Source organism: Hemitrygon akajei, chromosome 23, assembly GCF_048418815.1.
Source record: "Hemitrygon akajei chromosome 23, sHemAka1.3, whole genome shotgun sequence".
NCBI lineage: Eukaryota > Metazoa > Chordata > Chondrichthyes > Myliobatiformes > Dasyatidae > Hemitrygon > Hemitrygon akajei.
This window is the reverse complement of record NC_133146.1, coordinates 56,664,526-56,690,090: the sequence shown is the minus strand read 5'-3', so window position 1 is coordinate 56,690,090 and position 25,565 is coordinate 56,664,526. Positions and strand designations below refer to the sequence as shown.

General features: G+C 40.9%; 1 protein-coding gene across 1 annotated transcript in view; it reads left to right on the top strand.

Annotated features, from left to right (window-relative positions):
• The window catches only part of LOC140715471 (G protein-coupled receptor kinase 5-like), a 301,765-nt gene that overhangs the window by 137,651 nt on the left and 138,549 nt on the right, over positions 1-25,565 (top strand). The window contains exon 3 of the mRNA XM_073027715.1: positions 18,414-18,526. Coding sequence (XP_072883816.1) covers positions 18,414-18,526 — 113 coding nt within the window. The remainder of the gene's footprint in view (positions 1-18,413; positions 18,527-25,565) is intronic.

The following is a 25,565-nucleotide window of genomic DNA, read 5'->3' as shown; positions in this document are numbered from 1 at the left end:
TTAGAATTAAGGCAGTAGATGATGGTTATATCAGATTACATTTAAGCTCAAAGTCAATGAGATGAAATGTGATGCTATCTATTCCAACTACTGGGATATAAAAGAATATTGAAACCTTTTCATGTTTAATTTTGTTGAGTTGATCCACATTTGTCACTTGTTATATGACTGCTTCCCTTCAACAAAGTAAATTTTTAACCAATTTCAGCCCTCAAAGGAAGCAACAATATTAAAACCTTCAGTCTCCCAAATGCATATTGACAGACAATTAGATTATTATTTGTTTTTGTATATTAACTCAATCTGCCTTCTTTGGTTATGCCATCCTCACCAACTTTGCCCATAAAAAATATTATGCAGTTTTTGTCACTTTTAATTGCCCCAGCTTTTTGGAAAGTTCTAGACCTTCTGCTATCCATTGATGAAGTGCTTCCAAACGTCACAATGCTCTTACTAGAGGAAATGGATTGCCTCCACCTACCTTAATAATTTATTACAACATCTTAAGCACATTAGTGAGATCACAGTAATCCTCTAAACTCAAACGAATACAAGTCCATTTCAAGTTATCTGGCTTTATGTTGAATCAGGTGCCTAATACTACCCATCAATCATTTGGCTCTTGAACCAAATGAGATTACTTCACTTGCCCCATTATTGAAATCTTCCTACAACTTATGGACTCACTTTCAAGGACTTTTCATCTCATGTTCTCAAGATATATTGCTTGCTTGCTTGTTTATTTATTTGCTTGCTTGCTTGCTTGCTTGTTTATTTATTTATTTGCTTGCTTGCTTGTTTATTTATTTATTTGCTTGCTTGCTTGCTTGCTTGCTTACTTTTTGGATTTGCACAGTTTGGTGTCTTCTGCACTCTGGTTGGACATCCTAGTTGGGCAGTCTTTCACCGATTCTGTTATGGCTATTATTCTATAGATTTATTGAGTTTTCCCACAAGAAAATTAATCTCAGGATTGTATATGTTGTCATATATGTATTTTGATGGTAAGTTTACTTTACTTTGAATTATCTCCTTATATGTTGTACTGGAGGGTTGTTAACACATACAAAATGCTATTTATATTTGTATTTGCACACTTTCTTGTCTTCTGCACTCTGGTCGATCTTTCATTGATCCTGATATAATTACTATTCTGCAGATTTGCTGAGTATGCCCCCAGGAAAATAAATTTCAGGGTTGCATGTAGTGACATATATGTACTTGGATAATAAAATTTACTTTTGAACTTTTTAACTTTTTTTAGGATGTCAGCGAATCAGCTGACATCCATGGAGGAGAACTAACAGTCAATGTTTGGGACTGAGACCCTTCGCAAGTCAGGCAGGACCCATGGCAGCAACTAAACAATCGGCGCTTTGGGCCAAGTCCACTTATCAGTCCGGATGAAGGGTCTCGGCCAGAAATGCTGACTGCTTATTCCCTTCCATGGATGCTATCTGACTTGCAGAGTTCCTCCGGCATTTTGAGTATGTTGCTTTGAATTTCCAGCATCTACAGAGTCTCTTGTGTACATTGTTTCTCCACGACTAGTTGATAAAGCTACAGAATTAATGACCAGTCTTCATTTACGTCTACCCCATCACACTTTACTCTCTTTGGTTAACCATGAACCCCCATTAACTTTACTTGACAAACTCATGCGAATTCCATACCTCCAGAAGCCAAGGTTCATTGTGGGAATAGAAAATGGATCTTGTGGTGTGTGGCATGTTGCTGTATCTTATAAATTGTGCCAAGTAATCAATTACTAAGTGGGGAGTTGTTGCCAATAATGAAGGTTTGAGTCCTTTTAATTAGATTCAGAATCGCGCTTATTATCACTAACATGCCAAGAAATGTGGTTGTTTTGCAGCAGAGTTACAGTGAAATACACGAAATATACTATAAAGTATAATAAGAAATATACAGTAAATATATATATAAAATGATTAAATACCTATTTCAAAAAGAGAGCAATATTAGTGAGCTAGTGATCATGGAATCATTGTCTGTTCAGAAAACTGATGGAGGAGGGGAAGAAGCTGTTCCTGAAACATGTTGTGTGTGTCTTCAGGCTCCTGGATCTCCTCTCTGGTGGTAGCAGTGAGAAGAGGGTGTGCCCTAGTTATGGGGTTTCTGAAGGCTGGAGCTGCCTTTTTGAGGCATTGCCTTTTGAAGATGTCATTGATAGAAGGGAGGCTCCTGCCCACCATGGAGCTGACCAAGGTTACAACTTCCTGCAGCTTTTTCCAATCCTGTGCAGTGGTTCCTTACCAGGTTGTGATGCCACCACTTTGAATGCTCTCCACGGTACATCTGTAGACATTTGCTCAAGTCTTTGGTGACATAGCGCATCTCAGAATAATAATAAAATATCACCGCTGTGTGCCTTCTTCATAATTGCATCAATATGTTGTGTCTAGGATTGATCTTCAAAGATGCTGACACCAAGGAAATTGAAACTGCTCACCCTTTCCACTGCTGACCCATTGATAAGGGCTGGTGTGTATTCCTTTAACTTCCCCTATCTGAAGTCCTGAATTAATATGGGAAATAACCATTTTTTAAGCAGAAGAAAATCTTTTTGCTTTTCACATTTGGAACGTTTCTCTTGTTTCACGCTTATTTGCATATTGAACAGTAACCTAGAGGCTGGAATCTTAAAGTTTAAACTGCCTGAATACATTAATGTCAAGTTGCAAAATTCTGCGCTCTTAAAAACAACTTTTCAATTTCAGTTGGTATTTCTTTTACTTACTACATGTGAAATTTGATCATATTGAATTATCCTATGTATTTTGATAGTGTGATCCGAAAATCTCAGTCTGTTGTAAAAGTAACTTGAGATGTGGTGGTAATTTCAATCAGGAGTGTTTATTTACGTAAATCTTAGATCATGCACCTGTATTTTGGAACTGAAAGCTGTTATTAAACTTGGGATCAACTCTTAAATAAACCAGGATAAAGGTGATGGTAATAGTTTTTGACTGTAACAATAGCAGACTCAATACACGATGGGTGACCCTTTCAAATCGCCATTCAGGAGGTTACAGAAAACTCTAATACAACCTGTTTACGTGGAGTGCAACCTGTCCATAGCACAAAGGCCAACTGTAGTCTTATTGGTTGTATTGTTCCAAAGCTGACTTCACCTGCTGGAAAATCAAAGTTTAAAGTAAATTTATTATTAAAGTATAGTACTGTATAAAAGTCTTAGACATATTATATATATATATAGCTAGGATGCCTAAGACTTCTGCACAGTACTGAAGTAATTTTATGTATTGTGCTGTACTGCTGTCACAAAAAAAACTAATTTCCTGACTTATATGAGTGATGATAAATCTGATTCTGATTTGGGTCTCTATTGTGGACAGAGTGGGAAAGGGGCAGGGAGAGGGGAATCATGGTTGGGAAAAGGGGAAGGGAGAGGGTAGGGAGTGGGAAGCACCAGAGAGACATTCTGTAATGATTGATAAACCAATTGTTTGTAATCAAATGACCTTGCCTGGTGTCTCAGGGCTGGGTGTGTCTGCGCCATGGTAGCACCATCCCACCAACTTTTGCTCCGCCAGATTTACAAACTCTCTCATGTTGACAAAAACAGTACTGTGCAAAAGTCTTAGGCATCCAAGATGTTTATATGTGCCTTAGATTTTTGCACAGAGCTATACATATATGTAAACATAGACACCATGAGTGTTTCTTTCTTAAAGACTTTCACAGTAGAACAAAGAAATACAACAGAATCTATGAAAAATTACACAGAAATACTGAAAAATGACCAGTGTGCAAAAGAAGAAAAACTGCAAATACAGAAATGAATAACAAAGTAAATAATACAGAGAACAGGAGTTGTAGAGTCCTTGGAAGTGAGTCCATAGGTTGTGGAACCAGTTCAGTGTTGAGGTGAGTGAAGGTATCCATACTGGTTCAGGAGCCTGATGGTTGAAGGTCAGCAACTGTTCCAGGATTTGGTGGTGTGGGACCTAAACTCCTGTACCTCCTTCCCAATGGCAGTAGTGAGAAAAGTGCTTGGCTTGGATCATGGGGGTGCATGATGATAGAGGCTGCTTTCTTGTGCCAATGCTCCTTGTAGATGAGCTCAATGGTGGGTAGGTATTTACCTCTGATGAACTGGGCTGTATTTGTAGGCTTTTCCTTTCTCGGACATTGTTTCCGTACAAGTCCGTGCTCAACCAGTCACGATTGAGTCAAATGTATGTTTCATCTCTGCTCATTGCCCATCAGTGCTACTTAATACAAAGTACCTTTATTATCAAAGTACATTTATGTCACCATATACAATCCTGAGATTTATTTTCATGTGAGCATACTCAGTAAAACCATAGTAGAAAAATAACAATTACAGAATCAACGAAAGGCCGCACCAACTGGGCGTTCAACCAGTGTGCAAAAGACAACAAACTGTGCAAATACAAAAAGAAGGAAAAAAAGGATTAATGATTATAAATAAATAAATAAGCAAGAAATATCGAAATGAAGAGTCCTCGAAAGTGAATCCATAGGTTGTGGGCAAATGTTCCTTCTAATTTGTAATGGCCAGTGTGCGCAAAGATCTTGTGCTGTACGATTTTTGCCCAGTAATAAAATAACGTGTGCACTGAATAATTTCTCCAATAAAAATGGTATGAATAAGCCAGTTGTAACATCTGCAGACAAATCTTCGCAAACTCCATGTTGTCAACATCATCCGCATCAGAAACCAGAAAAGGCAATATGATTGTGTACGATCGTGAAATATACTTAACATACTTCACCTGTTTGTAGACAAGTTCAGCATTCAACACTATCATACCCCAGAAACTGGTGGGGAGACTGTCCTCGCAGGGTCTCAACACCTCCCTCTGCAACTGGATACTGGACGTCTTAACAGTAAGGCCACAGTCGGTCCGTGTGGGCAGCAACGTCTCTTGGCCCATTACGCTGAGCACTGGAGCTCCCCAAGGCTGTGTGCTCAGCCCACTGCCGTTCACACTGCTGATGCATGACTGTCGCAGAATCTAGCTCAAACCGTGTCATCAGGTTTGCAGATGACACAACGGAGGTTGGTCTTACCAAGAATGATGATGAGACGGAGTATAAGGAGGAAGTGCAGTGGCTGGTGGATTGGTGTGAGAGGAACAAGCTAAGCCTGAACGTGGAGACGACAAAGGAAATCATTGTGGACTTCAGGAAGGTGCAGATGAAACATTCGCCTCTGCAAGTACATGGCTCCTCCACAGAGAGAGTTAGAGCACCAAGTTCCTGGGAGTTCACATCACAGATGACCTTACTTGGTCCCTTTCTATCACCTCCGCTTCCTAAGAAGATTGAGGCAAGCAAGGTACCCGCCTCCCATCTTAACTGTGTTTTATAGGAGCACCACTGAGAGCGTCCTGACAAGTTACATCTCCATCTGGTATGGCAGCAGTCGAGCATCAGACCAGAAGTCCCTGCAAAGGACTGTGAGAACAGCTGAGAGGATTATAGGGGTCTCCCTACCACCCATCAGGCACATTTGTCAGGAACATTGCATATGCACGACCCTAGTATGATTAAGAATCCCACCCATCCATCCAGCATCCTCTTTGATTTTCTACCATCAGGCAGGAGACCCTGATGCACAAAAACAAAAACAGTCAGGATGGGAAACATTTTCTTCCCTCAGGCCATGAGGCTTCTGAACTCCCTGCCACATCACATTCAAAGTTGGTTAATCTGTTCCATACCTTACAATATTTAATATTAATGCACTTTGGTTTGTTATTTATGTGTGATTCATCTGTAGATTTTATCCTTACCTTCAGTAGTTATTGTGTGGTGTGTGTGCTACCATGGTTCGGAGAAATGTATTGTTTCTATATTCATGATATGCTTATATACATTATATACGTGTCTACAGTTAAGTGGCAATAAACTTGACTTGAACATGCCAATGAGGTAGAGGGTGCGCAGTTCAAATTCCTTTGTGTGCTAGTAACAATAGATGCGTGCGAGCACACACACGCTCACCTCAGAGGGGACACTGGCTGTGGGAACAATTCAGCGATTGGAACAATCTGTGCACATATGCCTGCAGATCTCTCTGTCCTCTTTGTCTTGGCTGTTGCAATCCTATTTTATTAAACATTTTAATGTAGCGTAATATTTCACAAGTAGTCATGGGGAGATGAATTTAATTCTCTCTGATGCACCAGATTGATTCTCTCCAGTGTGGAGGTGGGAACTTAATAAACTGAATATTAATGTCACTCTTCCTACTTCTCTGTGAAGCTGATTGCTGCCATGTAGGTGGCACAGACACTCTCCCTGTTTCGTTCACAATAGCAATTCAGTTGTGACCATAGAAAGATAATGGCAAGGTTATCAGAATGACCAAACGCAGCCTGAATATACAGAAATTCTGGTGATGTTAGTGCATCTATTAAGTCAGATAAATTGAAGCAATGTTTTTGCATCAGTAGGGTAACATTTACTCCCTGCAATGATGATTCAGCCTGACATGTACACAAGTGCAGCCAGGCTGCTTAAAGTGTAAAATTAAAACTGAATCCCGAACCACACTGACTGTGTGCTGGCTGTGGGGCTGGTCTATTGAATGCTGTGTCTAGGCTGCCAGCAAAAATTCTCATTGTACGAGTATTCAATCGAATTCCACAGCACGGGCCAACACTGGCACCCCTGAAATTTGCACCAAATTCACTGGTCACTATTGCTAGAACACCTTGCGCTTACAGGATTTTCAGACAGTCGTGCAGGGATCAGAGACAGGCGTGATGGCATTCGGCCCTTTCAGTGTATACTAACCCCGTGCTAGCTCCTCTGTCCTGCCCTTCTCGCTTTTTTTTCAGACACTTATCCAGTTTATTATGAATAGTAAATGGGATCCACCTCCACCATTACCCTGGATATTTATTCACAATTATAACACTCATTGTGGAAAGAGACCTTCATGCTAGCTTTGGGTTTTTGCACAAATCACCTTCATTTGTATATCCTAATTCTTGACCCTCAAAATGAACAGTTCCCTAAAATGGTACTTGCTGAGTATTATGTTAGCTGCAGGTTAATTTTATAAAATTAGTCAACTATCAAATGGTCCAAAACTAGAAGGCACAGTTACAGATCTAAATGAGACCTCTGAGAGGTAACTTCCTTACATAGAACCTGGAGTGAGCTGCCAGAGGAAACGGTCAAGGCAGGTACAACAGCAACATTTCAGAGCTACAGTACTGCATAGGCACATGGAGGAGAAGGGCTTGGAGAGTGGGATGGAGAGCATTTGGTAAATGCACACACACAATCTGCTGTCGTTGCACTGAGTGCATGCACTTCAATGTCTTCTGGGACAACGGGTCCCAAACCAACTTGATGTGCTCTGGTTAGATTTCCGATGCCTTTCCCGCCATACACGGTGGAACATTCCATTTCTGTGGTAATGGGGGTGTGGCAATGTGTATTTTGTTTGTATACTCTATTTAAAGTAGATACTTCTGTTTATTTTGTAATATGATTGTAACTACATTGTGTGGTGCATCACATTCTAATTCATGTGTAGTCAGAGGTTAATGTTGTGGGTAACTAAAGATCATATGTCCTGGTGCTTAATAAACAGGGCTCTTTGCTTTCATTTGGAGAGAGAGCTGGGAGCTGTCAGGAGTTATCAAAGGACAAAAGTAGCATGAAGCTATTATTGCGTTTTTTGTAAATATTGGCAGTTTTCTGTTCACTATTTTCACTAATTTTTCTGTTTGTTTTTTGGTGCACCTAATAAATACCCTGGCACTAAAGTGCTGAGGGACTCCAGCCATTCTACTTCTTTGGTCATAAGCCACATATCTAACAGAGGGTTATGGGCCGAACACAGGCAACCCGAGCTAGCAGGGAGCATGGACTAGATGGACTGAAGGGCAAGTTTCTGCACTGTATTACTCTGTGATTCTGTAACTGCAGTGAACGATGAGAACCATTTAACCTTAGATTGGTTTTGGAAGGTTTTACTAGTCACTCTATAACATTAAACTTTTTATATTTCTACATCGTTAGTATATTTTAAACCCATGCACAACCTGTGTAAAGTACAACCATTTCTGAGCAGCTATGATACATATTTTGGGAAATGATGAGGAGATTACTTAGGTATATGTCGGATTGATAAGTACCTGTTCTTCCTGGTTGCCCTCATGGGAGAGCTTTAGTCACTTTTAATGACGTTGACACTCTGTCATGGTGTTTGTTAATTGCAAGGGTGTGAAGAATGATGGTAAATTTTGGCACAATATGTACAGCCTTGCATAACTGACTGACTTCTTGGAAACAGCAGCTTCAAATACTCAGTATCTTCAGTCTTCAAGTACAGAGGGCAATAACACAGAAGCAAAATTATGCAGGTCCAGGGTTCCTGAAATAAAAACGAGCAGCTGAAAATACAAACAGAGAAAATTTGCAGATGCTGGAAATCTGAGCAACACACACAAAATGCTGGAGGAACTCAGCAGGCTGGGCAGCATCTATGGAAAAGAGTACAGTTAACATTTTGGCCTGTAACATCGACTGTACTCTTGTCCTAAAATGTGCCTGGCCTGCTCAGTTCTTCCAGCATTTTGTGCTTAGCTGAAAATACTCAGCTTCTATAGAAAGAGAACCAGTTCAGATACATGCTGCCCAACCTGCAGAGCATTTCTAGCACTTTCTGAGTTTATTTTGTATTTTGGCCAGGAGTATTTTAAGAACATGGTTAATGTCATTATGCTTTGTGCGTGAGAAGGCTGTGTCGCAAGGCATAGTTACCCTAAGTAATCACAATTTACCAAAATCATCTCTGATTCATTAACCTGCATGAACACACCATGCGCTAACTGAAAATTCACCAATGCTGTCATTTCTGTAGATTTGATAGACCAACAAACGTTCATGTTCTACAATTATAATGTCATAGATATTAAGCTTTAATTGTTTCGGGAGTTTTCAGTACCGAAGAAAGGTCTCTGCCTGAAACGTCGACTGTTTATTCATTTCCTTCCTTATTGTCACCATTTTTGCTGTTGCTAATTAGTCATTAGTGCGGTTTGCTTCATGTTGCTGGATGTTGTAAATAGAACAAGTGCACAATGTGATAATAGGGTCAGGGTTGCCAACAGTTACTTGATACAACTGGCAAAGCCTGCAGTTTGACTCTCCTGATTTTTTCACTCCCACAGCAGGCCACCAGCACATGATTGGCTAGTCCATGTTGGTTAAGTTAATTTGAATAGTAATTATTGACTTTCAGAGCTCTGAAGATGGGAAGGCATGGTAGCACAGCGGTTAGTGTAACACTATTAGAGTTCCAGTGACCGGCTAATTCTGCTACTTTTTATATGTTCTCCCCGTGACCATGTGGATTTCCTCCAGGACCTCCCACATTCCAAAGATGTACAGAAGAAGAATAGCCCTTAACTCGGCAGTGGAGTTATCGAGGCAGCGTCTTTTGACGGTGTTTCCGTAGCAAGCTATTCTTGTTTTTACGAGGCCCAGTTGCTAGCTCGACGCTCAACCCGACTTGGATTCAAACTTGGGAACCTTCGCTCCGGAGTCCGTTGCTGATATTATTGTGCCACCAAGCAGGGAAAGATGTACAGGCTAGTAGGCTAATTGGTCACGTGGGTGTAATTGGGCAGCACAGGCTCACTGGGCTGAGAGGGTCTAAGACCATCCTGTATCTCAAAATAATTAATTCAAGTGGGTTTTGACATATCACATTTGGTTCACTTATGAATGTGCCAGGGCTCATCGTATACCTGACTTGATCCTACATCACAACTAACATTGCATGCACGTGAAGACTGATTCCTATTGAATTCTGGCCCCCACCTGTTTGGAACATGAGCAAGAACAATCTAAAGTCAGAAGCAGACTAGAAGGCAGACTGCAGATGGGGAGAACATTGGGGGAATACACAGGATAAGAAAGCAGAAGCACAGAGGTGAAGGCAAGTGATGTTCTGTACAGACTGCCTGTAAACAATATTGGAGGAGTGACAAGGTCCCTGAAGTTTCCTACACCCCTCTGTATCATCAGAATCACATTTGATATCACCAGCATCTGTTGTGAAGTTTGTTGTTATGCAGCAGCAGTACATGGCAATACATAATAAAAAGTCTGTAAATTACGGTAAGATATATATATTCTTAAAAAAGAAAAAAATGTAGTGAGGTTCATGGGTTCAATGTCCATTCAGGAATCTGATGGCAGAGCAGAAGAAGATATTCCTGAATCGCTGAGCACGTGCCTTCAGGCTCCTGTGCCTCCTCCCTAATGGTAACAATGAGAAGAGGACATGTCCAGGATGATGGAGGTCCTTAATGATAGATGCTTAATGACGGGTCCTTAATCACAGGACCTGATGATGTAGGAGGGAGAGTATACCTTGAGTTTGCCGATTGTGGTTGTTAGGGCATATTCTGGAGTTAGGGTATATAGCATATAGTGTATTAACTTCACCAGCAACTTCAGACATGAACATGGATTGTAGATTGAATTTAAAAGCATTGAACAACAGTTTTCCTAGAGTTGATTGCAAACCTGACAACACTGATTAATATTCATCTTGGGTGCCTGGAGTGTGGTGTGAAGAAGGAGGTGTGTAAATACTATATGCAACTCAAAGGAAGCATTGTAGATACATTGTAACTATAGAATTGTCCTGCTGCTACCCCTGACCTTTAGCATATAAAATATCATGTAATATTGGGCCAGGGGACTCTTCCTCCAAGAATGTCTCAATATGATGCCTGTTGCTCGTTTTGTTGAATAAAACACTTCTACAACGTTTGTATATTCACTAGCTTCAGTGTCCCTCTGGTGACTTTGTTTGCGATACAACAACTGTGATACAATTCTGTAATTTGTCTCAAGCATGACCAATTCTGAGCTGATGGATTTGATCTTCATCCGTTCTACATAGCAAGGCAGTAATGCAACAAACACTGATGTTTTTGTAAAGCCTATGACACGTGTACTCATTACAAACTAAGTGTTTGTCCGTGCAAAATCTCTTTCTGTTGTCTATAATATATTTACAATGTTCGAAAATATTTGAATGTTTTGAAAAAGGAAAAGGTTTTATAAAGGCATTTTCTTCATTAATGCACTTCCGTCAGTAAAATGGTTCTCATCAAATATTTACAGGATAGTGTACCAGTTATTTCCTTGCAAAGCAATAAGCATGCCAGTTACACGACTAAGCAGACAAGGTAGTGTGTTTCCAACCTACTTGTGTACAAAACTTGCCTGCTCAATGGGGCTTAGAAATACCTCAGTTCCTGCACAAGCAGGTCAACCCATCACAGAGTGCATGACATTTGTTTGTGCCAGAATTTGTTTTAAAATTCAGTACATGAGTCCAAAAATATCAGTTGACAACTAAACCTACCTTTTTTCTTTGTGCGTCTTGCCAGGGTAGGGCAAGAAAAGACACAGAGTAATTCCAAGAAATGAGGTGCGTCTAGTACGGTGATGTCAAAAGTGGGTGGGAGTTTCTAAGGGGGTGGTGGTGGGGCGCTCAGAAGCAAGCAGGGCAGCGGAGGGATTACAAGCTTAGTTTAAGAAATGAATTGCTTACTATAAGCATTTGATCCTCAGTCCCTCGTAACTGGTTCCAGTGATCACGTGATCACCTCATCTCTTGCTAACCCACCGTTCTGTTAGACTTTGTTCAATGTGCATTATTGTTGTTGAAAGGCAATGTAACACTTCTGTATTTGGTACAGTATATCATTAGAAATCTAGACTGAAGAAATTGTGTTATTTCCAGGCCCTGACCACACATTTTCGCCATTCACTACAGTGGTACAGTATTAGCTAGTATGATTCCCACACTCGAATCACACAGTGATGCAGTTCCTGTGAATTGGGGTATGGTATTCAGTGGGGTAAAGTTCAGAATCTGACCTTTCGAATGGTCTTGACCGCATTTCCCAACTGCAATATCACAGCCCCACTTTTGTATCTTCAGGCAGAGAGTCATGTGTTGCCTGGGCTATGATAATGTCATAACTTTTCCCTGTTTGTTTGCAATGCTTGAGGTTGGACTTAAACAATAGGTGATTAACTGCAGCAAAACTGGCTGAAGCAGACCAAATAAAAAAAATAAGTGTAGTCAGTATAGTATAGCGTGGGGCATCTGAAATACGGATTTACACCAGCACCAAGCAACCAACAGCAGCCAGCGTGTCTGTTGTGTGAAAAAGGTTTTTCAAATGAGGCAGTGAAACCCTCCAGGCTCCTTCAACATTTGAAGTGAATGAAAGCAAGGACTTTGTTTATTTTCAAAAAATTCATGAAAACTTTCTGAAATGGAAAACACTTCAGGGCATGTTTTCCGGCACCTCGCAACAAAGCAGTGATGGCTTGTGTGTTTCGTACATCATGTCATTGCTCATTGCTAAATCTGGAAAGCCTCACACAATTGCAGAAGAATTGATTTGGCCAGCACTAAGGGAGTTCTGAGTACAGTTTTGCATAAGTCACCGGACCAAATAATTAAACTAATTCCACTCAGTGACAACTCTGTTCAAAGACAAATAAATGAAGTGTTAGAAAATGTGCAAGATACATTGCGCAACATACTTAGGACAACAGAATTTGCTCTGCAGTTGGATGAGTCGACTTCACCAGGCAATGAATCTTTGCTTCTTGGTTATGATCACTTCATAAAAGATGAAAGCATGGTTCAAGAGCTGTTATTTGCAAGAGGACTAAAAACAGATATGAAGGGGGAATTAATGTTTCAAGTTGTTGAGTAATTTTTCAAAGAGAAGGACATTCCACTCACCAACACTCTTACTTGTGCAACCGATGTAGCACCATCAATGACAGGACACCACTGTGGGGTTGTTACTTTCTTGAAAAAAACTGTGCCTAACATACGTACCATTCACTGTGTAATTTAGAGAACAACATTTTGCCGCAAAAAACCGAAGTGATCTGCTGCACAAATCATCAAATACCTAATCAAAGCAGTAAATAAAATTAGGTCCCCGCTCCCAGTTCTCAACTATTTCGAGAGCTTTGTATTGAAAATGATGAGCAGTTTGAACGCTTGCTGCTGCACACAGAAGTCAGGTGGCTCTCAAAAGGAAACTGCCTGAGATGCTAACATTCACTTTTTGAAACTGTGATAAAGTTCTCTGAAGACTCGAATGCTTTTTTTAGTCATCAAATCAAGAATATCAGGCATGACATTGCTTATTTGTCAGAATTATTTGCAAAGTTTAATGAAACCAATTTTCAATTGCCAGAAAATCAGTCAAATCTGTCATCCCCACATTTCAAAGTTAACCCTATTTAAGTGCAACATTGGCTATCACCACCTTTTCAAATTTCCGGGAAAGAAAGAAAGAATACCAGAAGATGATCTTCAAGTATACTGTGTCCACCTGGGTGAGCTGCATAAAGACATGTCAGAGAGATTTCAGGATCTTCTCTCCATCCAATTTCCACATTGAGTAGTAAATCCATTCCTCAACGTTTGTAATGAGAAATTAACATGACGGATGGAGAAAGAGTTGATCTCACTACAAAATGACTTTGAGCTGAAGCCAAGGTTCAAAAAATCATATTAAGAGTTGGTTGCCGAAAGAAATTTCTGAACGCTATCCTGCACTGTAGAAAAAGGACAAAATATTCTTTACTGCCTTTCTATCATCACATTTAGTGGAGTGCAGTTTCAATGCAGTTGTCCAAATTCTTTCAAAGCAATAAAATAGACTGCAAGTTACTGAATGTGGGGAACTGATTCTCCTTCTGAGTGACGTTGAGTGATGTTGAGAAGCTGATATCACTGCACCAAGCTATTCCAGCTCACTGAAAGGCGAAAAAGCAATTAAGTTGGACTACTAATCTATGGTCTAAAATTGTTTTTACTGTAATTAAATAATTATTTTTGTAGCTTTAAATAGTTTTGAATAATGTTTGTAATTACTTGTCACTATTTTGAATTTGTAGTTCCTATTTTCTTTCACTGTGCATCAAAATCAAAATTCTGTACAGTTTTTATGTAATGGCAGAAAAGGGAGAGGGGGTGCTTGGGATGTGGTCAGGGAGCCAAGGGGGTGGAAAACCAATAAAGTTTGGGAACCACTAGTCTAGAGGGAGGCAGGGAGTGGTGAGGGAGAGAAGTTTGGGGGAGGTGGGATGATTTTGGTCCAAGAAGGGAGAGTATCGTTGATCATGAGATCAGAGACATCAGTCATGACTTCAATGTATGACCCACTACCAATTTGTTAAAATTCAGCCTACTGTTCCAATATTGATAGCTTCCTGGGAGACAATATGAAGATAATCTGATACCATTTTCACATCACAGTTAAATGTCAATTGGAATAACCAGCCTCACTTAACCTTGGTGTCTATAGGGAAAGATTTTATTTTTTTAAGATTAGCTTTAGTTGTCACATACTGTGAAATGCACCATTTGCGTTAAATTCAATTAGCGAGGATTGTGCTAAGCAGCCCACAAGTGTCACCACACTTCCAGAGCCAACATGGCATACTCACAGCTCACAAACCTGAACCCATATTCCTTTGCCTCCAAGAGGACCACAACCTTGTCATGGTTTGGAGGATCACATGTCTCAATGACCCAGAGAGCTATGCTGGCGGAAGTCAGGGCTTTACGCTTTGGCTCTTGGTAGGGTCACCCATGCCAAACTGGTCAAAGGGTAGGGGCCAGACTAAGAGTGGTCCACCAGTCCTCCGGGCTTGGGGGTTCCGCTCTGGGCTAACAACCTTGACCGGTCAAACAAAACTGTTATGGAGACAGCAATGAGGAATCCTTCTACATCTGAGTGCGACGGTATTCCTGAGTCTCCACCCAGGACTTGCGTGACTGACAGTAGTGAAAAGCGAACTACTGACACAATGAAGGAAACCCTGAACACAAGAGATGGAGGACCTTCATTGCTGCCCTAAATGCCAGCGGTGTTACAGGCAGTAGATAGATTTACCTTTGGAATGGAGGAGAATCCAAAGGAAACCCACACAATCATGGGGAGAATCTACACTACAAACTGCTTACAGGCAGCAACAGGAATTGAACCCTGATCTCACAGCCGATGCTGTAATAGAGTTGCACTTCACGAATAGAGTTAAGCTGCTTTACAAATTGACTCACAGCCTCCTCATTGCAAAATGAAGGATTAAAACTGAGAGCTCACTATTCAAAACTTGTGTCTACATATTCATGATACCAAGCCACTTTGCAATGACTTCTCCACTGGGAATGAATGACTATCATTAAGCTGTGTAGTTTACAAAAGTGCAATATTGTGTAATGCTAGCTCAGAGGATAAATATAACAGCCAGTTCTTTTGTTGAATGATGTATTGTTTTTGCAAAATATTGAGTAAAATTGTATACTTTGTACCATTATCATGTACAGTGTCATAAAGATAGTATTTAGGAATCAACAATTAATTATGAACTATCAAAGGTATTTTTAAACTGTTGGATTAATGTTGATACTTTCAATATTTATTCCTATCTTGCCACATCTTTCATTAAGGTAGTGCAAAATATAATAAATTGGGTTTAAGCTTGTTAATTTGTTACTAAGTTTTATTAGTAACGCATTATTACTAAAAATTACAGCATTTTGGAGGGGGAGGGAGAGCAGCCAGATGTCTTGGTACATATTGGTAACAATGACATAGGAAGGAAAAGCAAAGAGATTCTGAAGAAGGAATTTAGAGAGCTAGGCAGAAAGCTGACAAGCAGGACCTCCAGGGTAGTAATTTCTGGATTGCTGCCTGTGCCACACGCCAGTGAGGGTAGAAACAGGATGATTTGGCAGATAAATGTATGGCTGAGAAGCTGGCGCAGGGGGCAGGGCTTCTTATTCTTGCATCATTGAGATCTCTTCCGGGGTAGGTATGACCTGGACAAAAGGGAAGGGTTGCACCGGAACCCAAGGGGGACCAATATTCCTGTGGGCAGGTTTGTTAGAGCTGTTGGGGAGGGTTTAAACTAAACTAAGATGGTAAAAAAGCAAATATAGCTTGCAGTCATACTGTCAGATTACAACAGGAAATAGAAAGGCATGTCAAAAGAGCAATGTTATGATTGACATAGGAGATATTAACATGCAGGTCGATAAGGAAAATCAGATTGATAATGGATCTCAAGAGAGTGAATTTATTGAATGCCTGCAAGATGGCTGTTTAGAGCAGCTTGTCATTGAGCCTAGTAGGGGATCAGCTATACTGGAGGTGATTAGGCATCTTAAGGTAAAAGAACCCTTAGGAGACAGTGATCACAATATGATTGAGTTTCTAGGAAAACTGAGGAAGGTGCAGGATAGATGTATGGCAAAACAAAGAAACACTCAAATGGCAAAGTAGAACAACTGTGGGTGACAAGGGAAGTCAAAGCTAATGTATAAGCAAAAGAGAGGGCATACCACAAAACAAAAATAGCAGGAAGATAGAGGATTGGGAAGCTTTTAAAAACATACAGAAAGCAACTAAAAGAATCATCAGGAGGGAAAAGATGAAATATGCAAGCAAGCTAGCAACCAATATCAAAGAGGAGAGAAAAAAGCTTTTACAAGTACATAAAAAATAAGGGAGATGAGAGTGGATATAGGACCCGTAGAAAATAAGGCCAGAGAAACAATAATGGGGGACAATGAACTAAATGAGTATTTTGCATCAGTCTTCACTGTGGAAGACACTAGCAGTGTGCCAGATGTTGAAGGATGGGCGGGAAGTGAAGTGAGTACAGTTACTATTACAAGGGAGAAGGTGCTCAAAAAGCTGAAAGACCTAAGGGTACATAAGTACAGCCTAGGGTTCTGAAAGAGGTAGCAGTAGAGATTGTAGATGCATTAGTAATGATTAGTAATGATCTTTTAAGAGCTATTGGACTCTGACATAGTTCCAGAGGACTGGAGAATTGCAATTGTCACTCCACTCTTTAAGAAAGGAGGGAAGCAGCTGAAAGGAAATTATAGACCAGTTAGCCTGACCTCAGTGGTTGAGAAGATGTTGGAGTCAATTGTTAAGGATGAGGTTACGGAGTACTCGGTGACACAGGACAAGATAGTACAAAGTCAGCATGGTCTCCTTCAGGGAAAATCCTGCCTGATGAACCGGTTAGAATTCTTTGAGGAGATTACATGAGGATAGATAAAGGGGATGCAGTGGATGTTGTATATCGGGACTTTCAGAAGGCCTTTGACAAGGTGCCACACATGAGGCTGCTTACCAAGTTAAAAGCCCATGGTATTACAGGAAAGTTATTGACATGGTTGGAGCATTAGCTGATTGGTAGGAGGCAGAGAGAGGGAATAAAAGTATTCTTTTCTGGTTGGCTGCCAGTGACTAATGATGTTCTGCAGGAGTCGGTGTTGGAACCGGTTCTTTTCATGCTGTACATCAATGAATAAGATGATGGAATATACGGCTTTGTTGCCAAGTTTGCAGATTATACGAAGATTGGTAGAGGGGCAGGTAGTGTTGAGGAAACAGGTAGGCTGCAAAAGAACTTAGCCAGATTAGGAGAGAGGGCAAGAAAGTGGCAAATGAAATACAATGTTGGAAAATGCATGCTCATGCACTTTGGTAGAAGAAATAAATGTGCAGACTATTTTCTAAATGGGGAGAAAATCCAAACAACCGAGAGTCCTTAGGCAGAACACCCTGAAGGTTAACTTGCAGGTAGGGTCAGTGGTAAGAAAGGCAAATGCAATGTTAGCATTTATTTCAAGAGGTCTAGAATACAAGAGCAAGGATGTGATGCTGAGGCTTTATAAGGCACTGGTGAGGCCTCACCTTGAGTATTGTGAATAGTTTTGGACTCCTTATCTAAGAAAAGGTGCTGACATTGGAGAGAGTTCAGAGGATGTTCACAAGGATGATTCTGCGAATGAAAGGTTTTTCATTTAAGGAATGTTTGATGACTCTGGGCCTGTACTCACTGGCATTCAAAGAATGGGGTGGGGAATTCTCATTGATTCCCTTTGAATGTTGAAAGGCCTGGACAGAGTAGATGTGGAAAGGTTGTTTCCCATGATGGGGGAATCTAGGACAAGAGGGCACAGCCTCAGTATAGAGGAAAGTCCATTTAAAACAGAGATATGGAGACATTTCCTTAGCCAGAGGGTGGCGAATTTGTGGAATTTTTTACAGGTAGCTGTGGAGACCAAGTTGTTGGATGTATTTAAGGCAGAGATTGATAGGTTCTTCGCTGGCTAGGGCATCAAAGATTACGGGGAGAAGGCCGGTGAGTGGGGCTGAGGAGGGGGAAAAAGGATCGGCCATGATTGAATGGTGGAGCAGACTAGATGGGCCAAATGGCCTAATTCTGCAATATGTCTTATGCTCTAAACTCTATAAAATTCTGACATTCTCTTTCTCTTCCTTTGACAATAGAGAGAAACTATTCCTGCTTGTGTGAAAAGCAGCCGATTGGAAGGCTCCTTTTTCGACAGTTCTGTGAAGCTCAACCCAGTCTTCAGCACTACATAAATTTCCTTGACTCGGTGGTAAGTTGGTTATAGAATCTATTTACAAAATAATGTAGTTGCAAGATTGTGCCTGAAATCTTGAGTATTTTATTTTACTTTCATGGTACAGTGTGGAATGGGCCCTTCCAGCCCTTTGAGCCACGCCACACCAGGAACTCCAGACAAACCCCAAACTAATCACAGGACAATTCACAATGACAAGGTATCCTACCTGGTACGTCTCTGGACAGTGGGAGGAAACCAGAGAACCTGGGAAAACCCACACATTCCGTAGCGAGGACCTTACGGAATGGTGCCAGAATTGAACCCAGAACTCTGGAATGCCCCGAGCTGTGATAGTGTCAGGCTAACTGCCACCTGCCGTGGAGACCACCTTTTAATAATTTATATTTTTATTGGACCTTCACATGTGGTGAGGTACAGGATTGGAGCAATTAGCCAGGAATTGTCTTTCTAAGAGTCACTTCCTGGAAGCCATGTGTATATAGCTATATATTGCTCAGGTGTCTAAGGTAGTTGCACAGTACTGTAGTAATTTTATGTACTGCTGCTACAAACAAGCAAATTTCAGGATATACTTGAGTGATGATAAACTGATTCTGATATGTGTCTCTAATATGGACTGAGAGAGGGAATGGAGAGAGGAATCATTATTGGGAAAAGGGGAAGGGAGAGGGCAGGGAGTGGGAAGCACCAGAGAGACACTCTGTAATGATCAAATGACATTACCTTTTGTTTCAGGGCTGGGAGTGTCTGCACATGCACCACCCCCACACCCTGTCACTCCTTCTCTGCCAACTGTTCCACACCCCTCCAACCTAACCACTCCCAACATCCTTTACTCCTGCCAGATTTACAAACTCGCTCACTACTCCATATTGACAAATACAGTGCTGTGCAAAAGTCTTAGTCACCTTAGCTATATATATGTGCCCAAGACTTCTCCACTGACTGACCCGACTCCTCTCATTTCCACTCTATAACATATCTAAAGGAATTCCTTTCCCAGTTTGTCTAAGGGACAGGATTAATAACCACTTGGACAGCCAGGGACCAATCAGAGCTAGCCAGCATGGTTTTGTCAAGAGCCCATCCTGGTTCACCAGGCTGATTGCATTTTTGAAGAGATTCAAAGTTTATTGATGAAAACAGAGTGATAGATGTGGTTTACATGGACTTCAGTGAGGACTTTGATTAGATGATGCAGGGGAAGCAGATACAGAGGGTTCTGGGCCCATGGCACCCAGAGCAAGCTGGTAGTAACACACACAAAATGTTGGAGGAGAAAGCACAAGGTAGGAGGTAATAGGTGAGACCCAGACAGAATTTAACCTGTCGCCTCCCACATTGTACTTCTTCCTACCCTCCCCCCCCCACCTTCTTACTCTGACCTCCTCTTCCTTTCCAGTCCTGATGAAGGGTCTCGGTCTGAAGTGTAGGCTCCTTACTCTTTTCCGTGCTGCCTGGCCTGCTGCGTTCCTCCAGCATTTTGTGTGTGTCGCTTGGATTTCCAGCATCTGCAGCCTTTGACATGTTTGTGATGGTAGTAGAGCGTTTCTTTTGAGCTTGGATGCCTGTGACTTTCCATTTCACAAGAATCGATTCTAGGGCCCTTTCTGTTTGTAACATAGTGAATGATTTGGATTTGTAAGATTGTGGACGACACGAAAATTGTTGGAGTTATTGATAATATGGAAGGTAGTCTCAGGTGACAGGATGGTATCAATATGTTGGTGAAATGCACTGGGAGGTAGCAGATGAAGTTTAGTCCTGATAACTGTGAGGTGACAAATTTTTTTATTGAAATAGAGAGATAAGTCCTTCCAGCCCTTTGAGCCACGCCGCCTAGTAATCTCCTGATTTAATCCTAGCCGAATCACAGGACAATTTACAATGACCAACCCACCAACCGAAATGCCCTTGGACTGTGGAAGGGAACTGCAGCACCCAGAGGAAACCCACACAGTCACAGGGCGAACGTATAAACTCCTTACAGACAGTGACAGGAAATTAACCCCGGTCGCCTGTCTTTGGGAGTACCAAAGAGGCTGGGATATAAATTCTGAAAGATAGGGTCCTGGGATGTACAGGTATTGAGAACACCCTTGGTGTGCAACTCCAAGGATCATTGAAGGTGGCACTGCAGGTAGATAATGTGGGTAAGAATTCATTTGTTCATGATGTGCCATGTCGTATGACGTGGGCAATCATGGTCGTTCTCTGACCGTGATTTTCTTAGCAAATTTTTCTACAGAAGTGGTTTTCCGTTGCCTTCTTCCAGGCAGTGTCTTTACAAGTCATTATCAATACTCTTCAGAGTTTGTCTGCCTGGCGCCAGTGGTCACATAACCAAGTCTTGTGACATGCACCAGCTGCTCGTATGACCATCCACCACCTGCTCCCGTGGCTTCATATGACCCTGATCATGGATGTGGGCTGAGCAGGTGCTACACCTTGTCTAAGGGTGACCTGCAGGCTAGTGGAGGGAAGGAGTGCCTTGCACCTCCTTCAGTAGAGATGTATCTCCACCCCATATGAGGAGTGAGGCATTCATTAGCTGGGGCATTGAGAAGAAGACAGGGAGGTTCCAACATTGTTTAGACCTCAGCTAGCACATGCTTGCAGTCACCACTCTGTAGAAAAGGTGGGATAGCAGTAGAGAGAATGTGCTTTGGAGATAGGCCAGAATGTTACCTGGGATGGAGTAATTCAGTTAGGAGAGACCGGAGAGGCTGTATCTGTTTTCCCTGAAATGGAGAAGGCAAAGAGGAGACATGATCAAAGTATATAAAATCATGAAGGACTAGAATGGATGGACATAAGGGCTAGCATGGAAATGGTGGGCCAGAGGGCCTGTTTTCCTGTGATGATACTTCAAGCAGATGTGCTAAGTTGGGGGAGGCCCTTACCTGTGATGATCTGGGCTGCATCCATTATCTTTGAAGCATTTTCTATTCAACGACATTAGTGTTTCCATACCAGGCTGTGATGCAGCAAGTCCACCATACATTTACAGAAGTCTGGGAAAGTTATAGATTTCATACCGAATCTCCACAAACTGATTCTTCACCACCTTTGACTTGGCCTACAACAACAGTGGTGTCATCAACAAGCTTAAATATTGTGTTGGAGCTGTGTTTAGCCACACAGTCATAAGTGTAAAGCGAGTAGAACAGGGGGCTAAGCACACAGCCTTGTGGTGCATCTGTGTTGAGGGAGATTGTGAAGGAGATGTTGATGCCAATTTGAACTGTCTGGCACCTGCAAGCGAGGAAATCAAGATCCAATTGCACAAGGAGGTATTGAGGCCAAGTTCTCAAAGCTTATTGATAAGTTTTATTTGCTCCTACCTAAAATAAATAATATTAGTACCTTTTGTTCTTTCTAGAAAATTTCTCAATACTGCACCTAAGAAAATAATCACTTTATAGAAAATTATATTTTTTACTTACATTGCCTGGAAAACAGAAGAGATGATTAATTTTCAATCTTCATAGAAGACATTGCCAAAATGACACATTAAAACCTTTCAGTTGGTGACATTTACAGCTGTGAAATGTGCCCTATATCAATGTGGAATCAATCTAATATCAAGTGGTATGAACTTTGCAAATAATGATTGTATAATCAGAATGCTGAAATGTTCCATCCATTTAAACATGTGTTGATTTTAATTATTTTGAAAATTTCTTTATGCTATTGTGGTAGTCAAAACTGATGAGGCTAATGTTAGAAACACAGAAACATAGAAAACCTACAGCACAATACAGGCCCTTCGACCCACAAAGCTGTGCCGAACATGTCCTTACCGTAGAAATTACTTAGGTTTACCCATAGCCCTCTATTTTTCTGAGCTCCATGTACCTGTCCAGGAGTCTCTTAAAAGACCCTATCATATCCTCCTCCACCACCATCGCCAGCAGCTCATTCCACACACTCACCACTTTCTGTGTAAAAAACTTACCCTGTTACAACGGGATAGAAAGTATTTTATTTTAATTATTATTTCAAACTATTTCTGTCACCATTGTTATTTATTGTTGAAGTCTAGCTTGCATTTAAAATCTTTAAAAACTTGCTTTCTTTTATTAAAATCAAAGGGAATTTGTGAACTTAATATGTACAAACTTCTTTTCCCTTAGATGTTTTTTGGCATTTCCCTTATTCCACTGGGAACATATAAAGATAATCTTGATGAAAAGTTCTTCCCATTGTTGCTGAATTTACATAAAAATGAAATCCATGTGATTTAGTGCAATGTTGTTCTTGCAGAAGGAGAATAAAGAAAGGTGTCTGGCTTATTAGGGGCCAAAAAACTTAAAGCATCTGTGGAGGAGGAGAACGTGGCTCAAGTTCCAAATAAGTGCTTTGCAGTTTTTGCTTTACAAAAGTAAGGGATGATGCCCAGTGAAACTGGACGAATTGCCAAGCCTAAATAGAAATGTCTCGAGCTGTTAAAAGGAGAAGGGTAGGAAACTATTGAAACTCTGGCCGTTTTCTAAAATCTGCTGTGGCTGCTAAGATACAGGAACAGAATTAGGAAATTCAGCCTATTAAATGTGCTTCATCACTCAATCATTGCTGATTTTTTTTCTTGTACACAGAACAGTACAGCACTGGACTGGTCATTCAATCCATGATGTTCTGCCAATCTGGAAATCAGTTTATACTAAATGTTCCCCTCCTGTTTATCATCCATATCCCTCCATTCCATAGTTATGTGGCCATCTAAAAGGCTCATACTCTACCAAATTGGCTGCTTCTACTTCTATCCTTGTTAACTCATTCCAGGCACCTGTTACTCTCTGTATATACTCTGTGTATGTATATATATATAAATTGCCCCTCATTTCACCTTTCAACTTCCCCCCTCTAACCTTAAAATCATGTCCTCTGATGTTTGACATTTCTACCCTGGGGAACTGAATCTGACTCTCCAGCCCATCGGTAAATCTTACAATTTTAAAAACATTTGTCAAGTCTCATCTCAACCCGCAGTGCTCTAAGAAAAACAGTCCCAAGTTTCTCCAAACTCTCCTTATAGCTCATACCCTGTAATCCAACCAACATAAGACCAAAAGATATAGGAGCAGAATTAGGCCATTTGGCCCAATGAGGCTGCTCCATCATTTCATCATGGCTGATCCAATTCTCCTCTCAGCCATCCTGGAAAACCCCTCCTGCACCTTTTCCACATCTTTCCTATGATGGGGTTGACAGGGTCACTAGAGAACTTAAGTGCAGGAATCACAGAGATTTCGGCAATTCAAACAAAAGTTTTACAGTATTACAGAAATTAACCAGTGAAACTAACAAGAACTCAGGCAAACTGTACAAAATCCTGAAGAACTGAAATCACACATGCTACTTAGTCAGACTTTCACCAGACAAGGATCCACAATGAGTGAGCAAAGAGAGATTGGCAAGCAACCCCCACTTCCTGGAAATATGCCCTGGAACACATAGGAATTCAGGAGAATCAGACAGCCCTCATGTCCAGACAAAGAAATAACCCAAAAGAAAACAGCTACAGTGCAAGACATTGAAGATCCTGTAAATTACCCCAAATTGAATAAAAGTGATAAATGCAAAGGGAGCTCAACAATCTCCATGATACCAAATGAGACACTTGTAATACAAGGCGAAAAACCTGAGCTAGTCCAAATACAAACAATTAGACATAAAAGGGAAGCAATCCAAGGAAAACTGCATACTTGATAAAATACAATCTCCATACTAGCTGGAAAAATAAACATTAAAAAAAACCCTAGATGACAGAGGTGATCAGAGATGCATATGATAGACTGGTCTGACTAAAGTTTACTAGCTGCAGCCTGACTCTCTTGTTCTTGTACTCGATATCCCTGTTAATGGAGGCAAGCAAGCCATACATCTTATCCACTTGCAGTGAACTATAGATTTGACCCTAAGATCCCCCTGTACCTTAATGCTATTAAGGGGTCCACATTAACTGTATATTTTCACCTTTCATTTGATCTCCCAAAGTGTATCTTACACTTGCCTACAACTCCACCAATCTTGATGTAATACACAAATTTGCTAATCCACCGTTTGCATTTATATTTACATATAATCATTAATATGCACTACAAGCAGCAAAGGTTCCTGCACTGAACCTTGCGGGACATTACAAGTCATGGACACCAGCCAGAGGATCAACTTTACACCTTTACTATCTGGCTTCTACAGGCAAACCGGTCTGAATCCAAACTTGCAATTTATCCCCGATCCCATGCATCTTCCTCTTCTGAATCAACCTACCTGAGGGACCATGTCAAATGCCTCACTAAAGTCCATGTAGATAAATGTCAACTGCTTTACCCTCGTCAAGAACCTTTCAACACCATTCTCCTGTTTTCTTCCCATAACACTTAATTCCTTTACCAATCAATAACTCATCAATCTCTGCCTTAACTCGGCCTCCACAGCCCTCTGTAGCAACAGATTTCATAGATTCACTACCCTTCGACTAAAGAAATGGCTGCTCATCTCAGTTCTAAAGGGACATCCTCGCCTTTTGATTTTAAACTCTCCTATTAACAGAAGCAACTACTCCAGGTCCACTTTATCCAGGCTTTTCAGTATTCAGTAGGTTTCAATTAAATTACTCCCAATCCTGCACGCCAGTGACAAGTGCCCAGCGCTGCAGGACTGAAGCCCTTGGTTTGGAAATCTGCAGATTTTATATCACTACTTATAAAGGAAGTAAGGAATAAAATGAGTAATTACAGACAAGTGATGGGTACATTTTTTGAAATCCATTATCCAATGCATAAAATCAGTGGCCACTTTTATTTGGTACGTGAGTGGAACTTAGTGTAATGTTCTGCTGTTGTAGCCCACCCACTTCAAGATTTGATATGTTGTGCATTTAAAGGTGCTTTTCTGCACACCACTGTTGTAATGTGTGGTTATTTGAGTTAGTCACCTTCCTGTCAGCTTAAGCAAGTCTGACCATTCTCCTCTGATTTCACTGATTAACAAGGCGTTTTCACCCACAGATCTGTCGCTCACTGAATGCTTTCTTGTTTCTCGC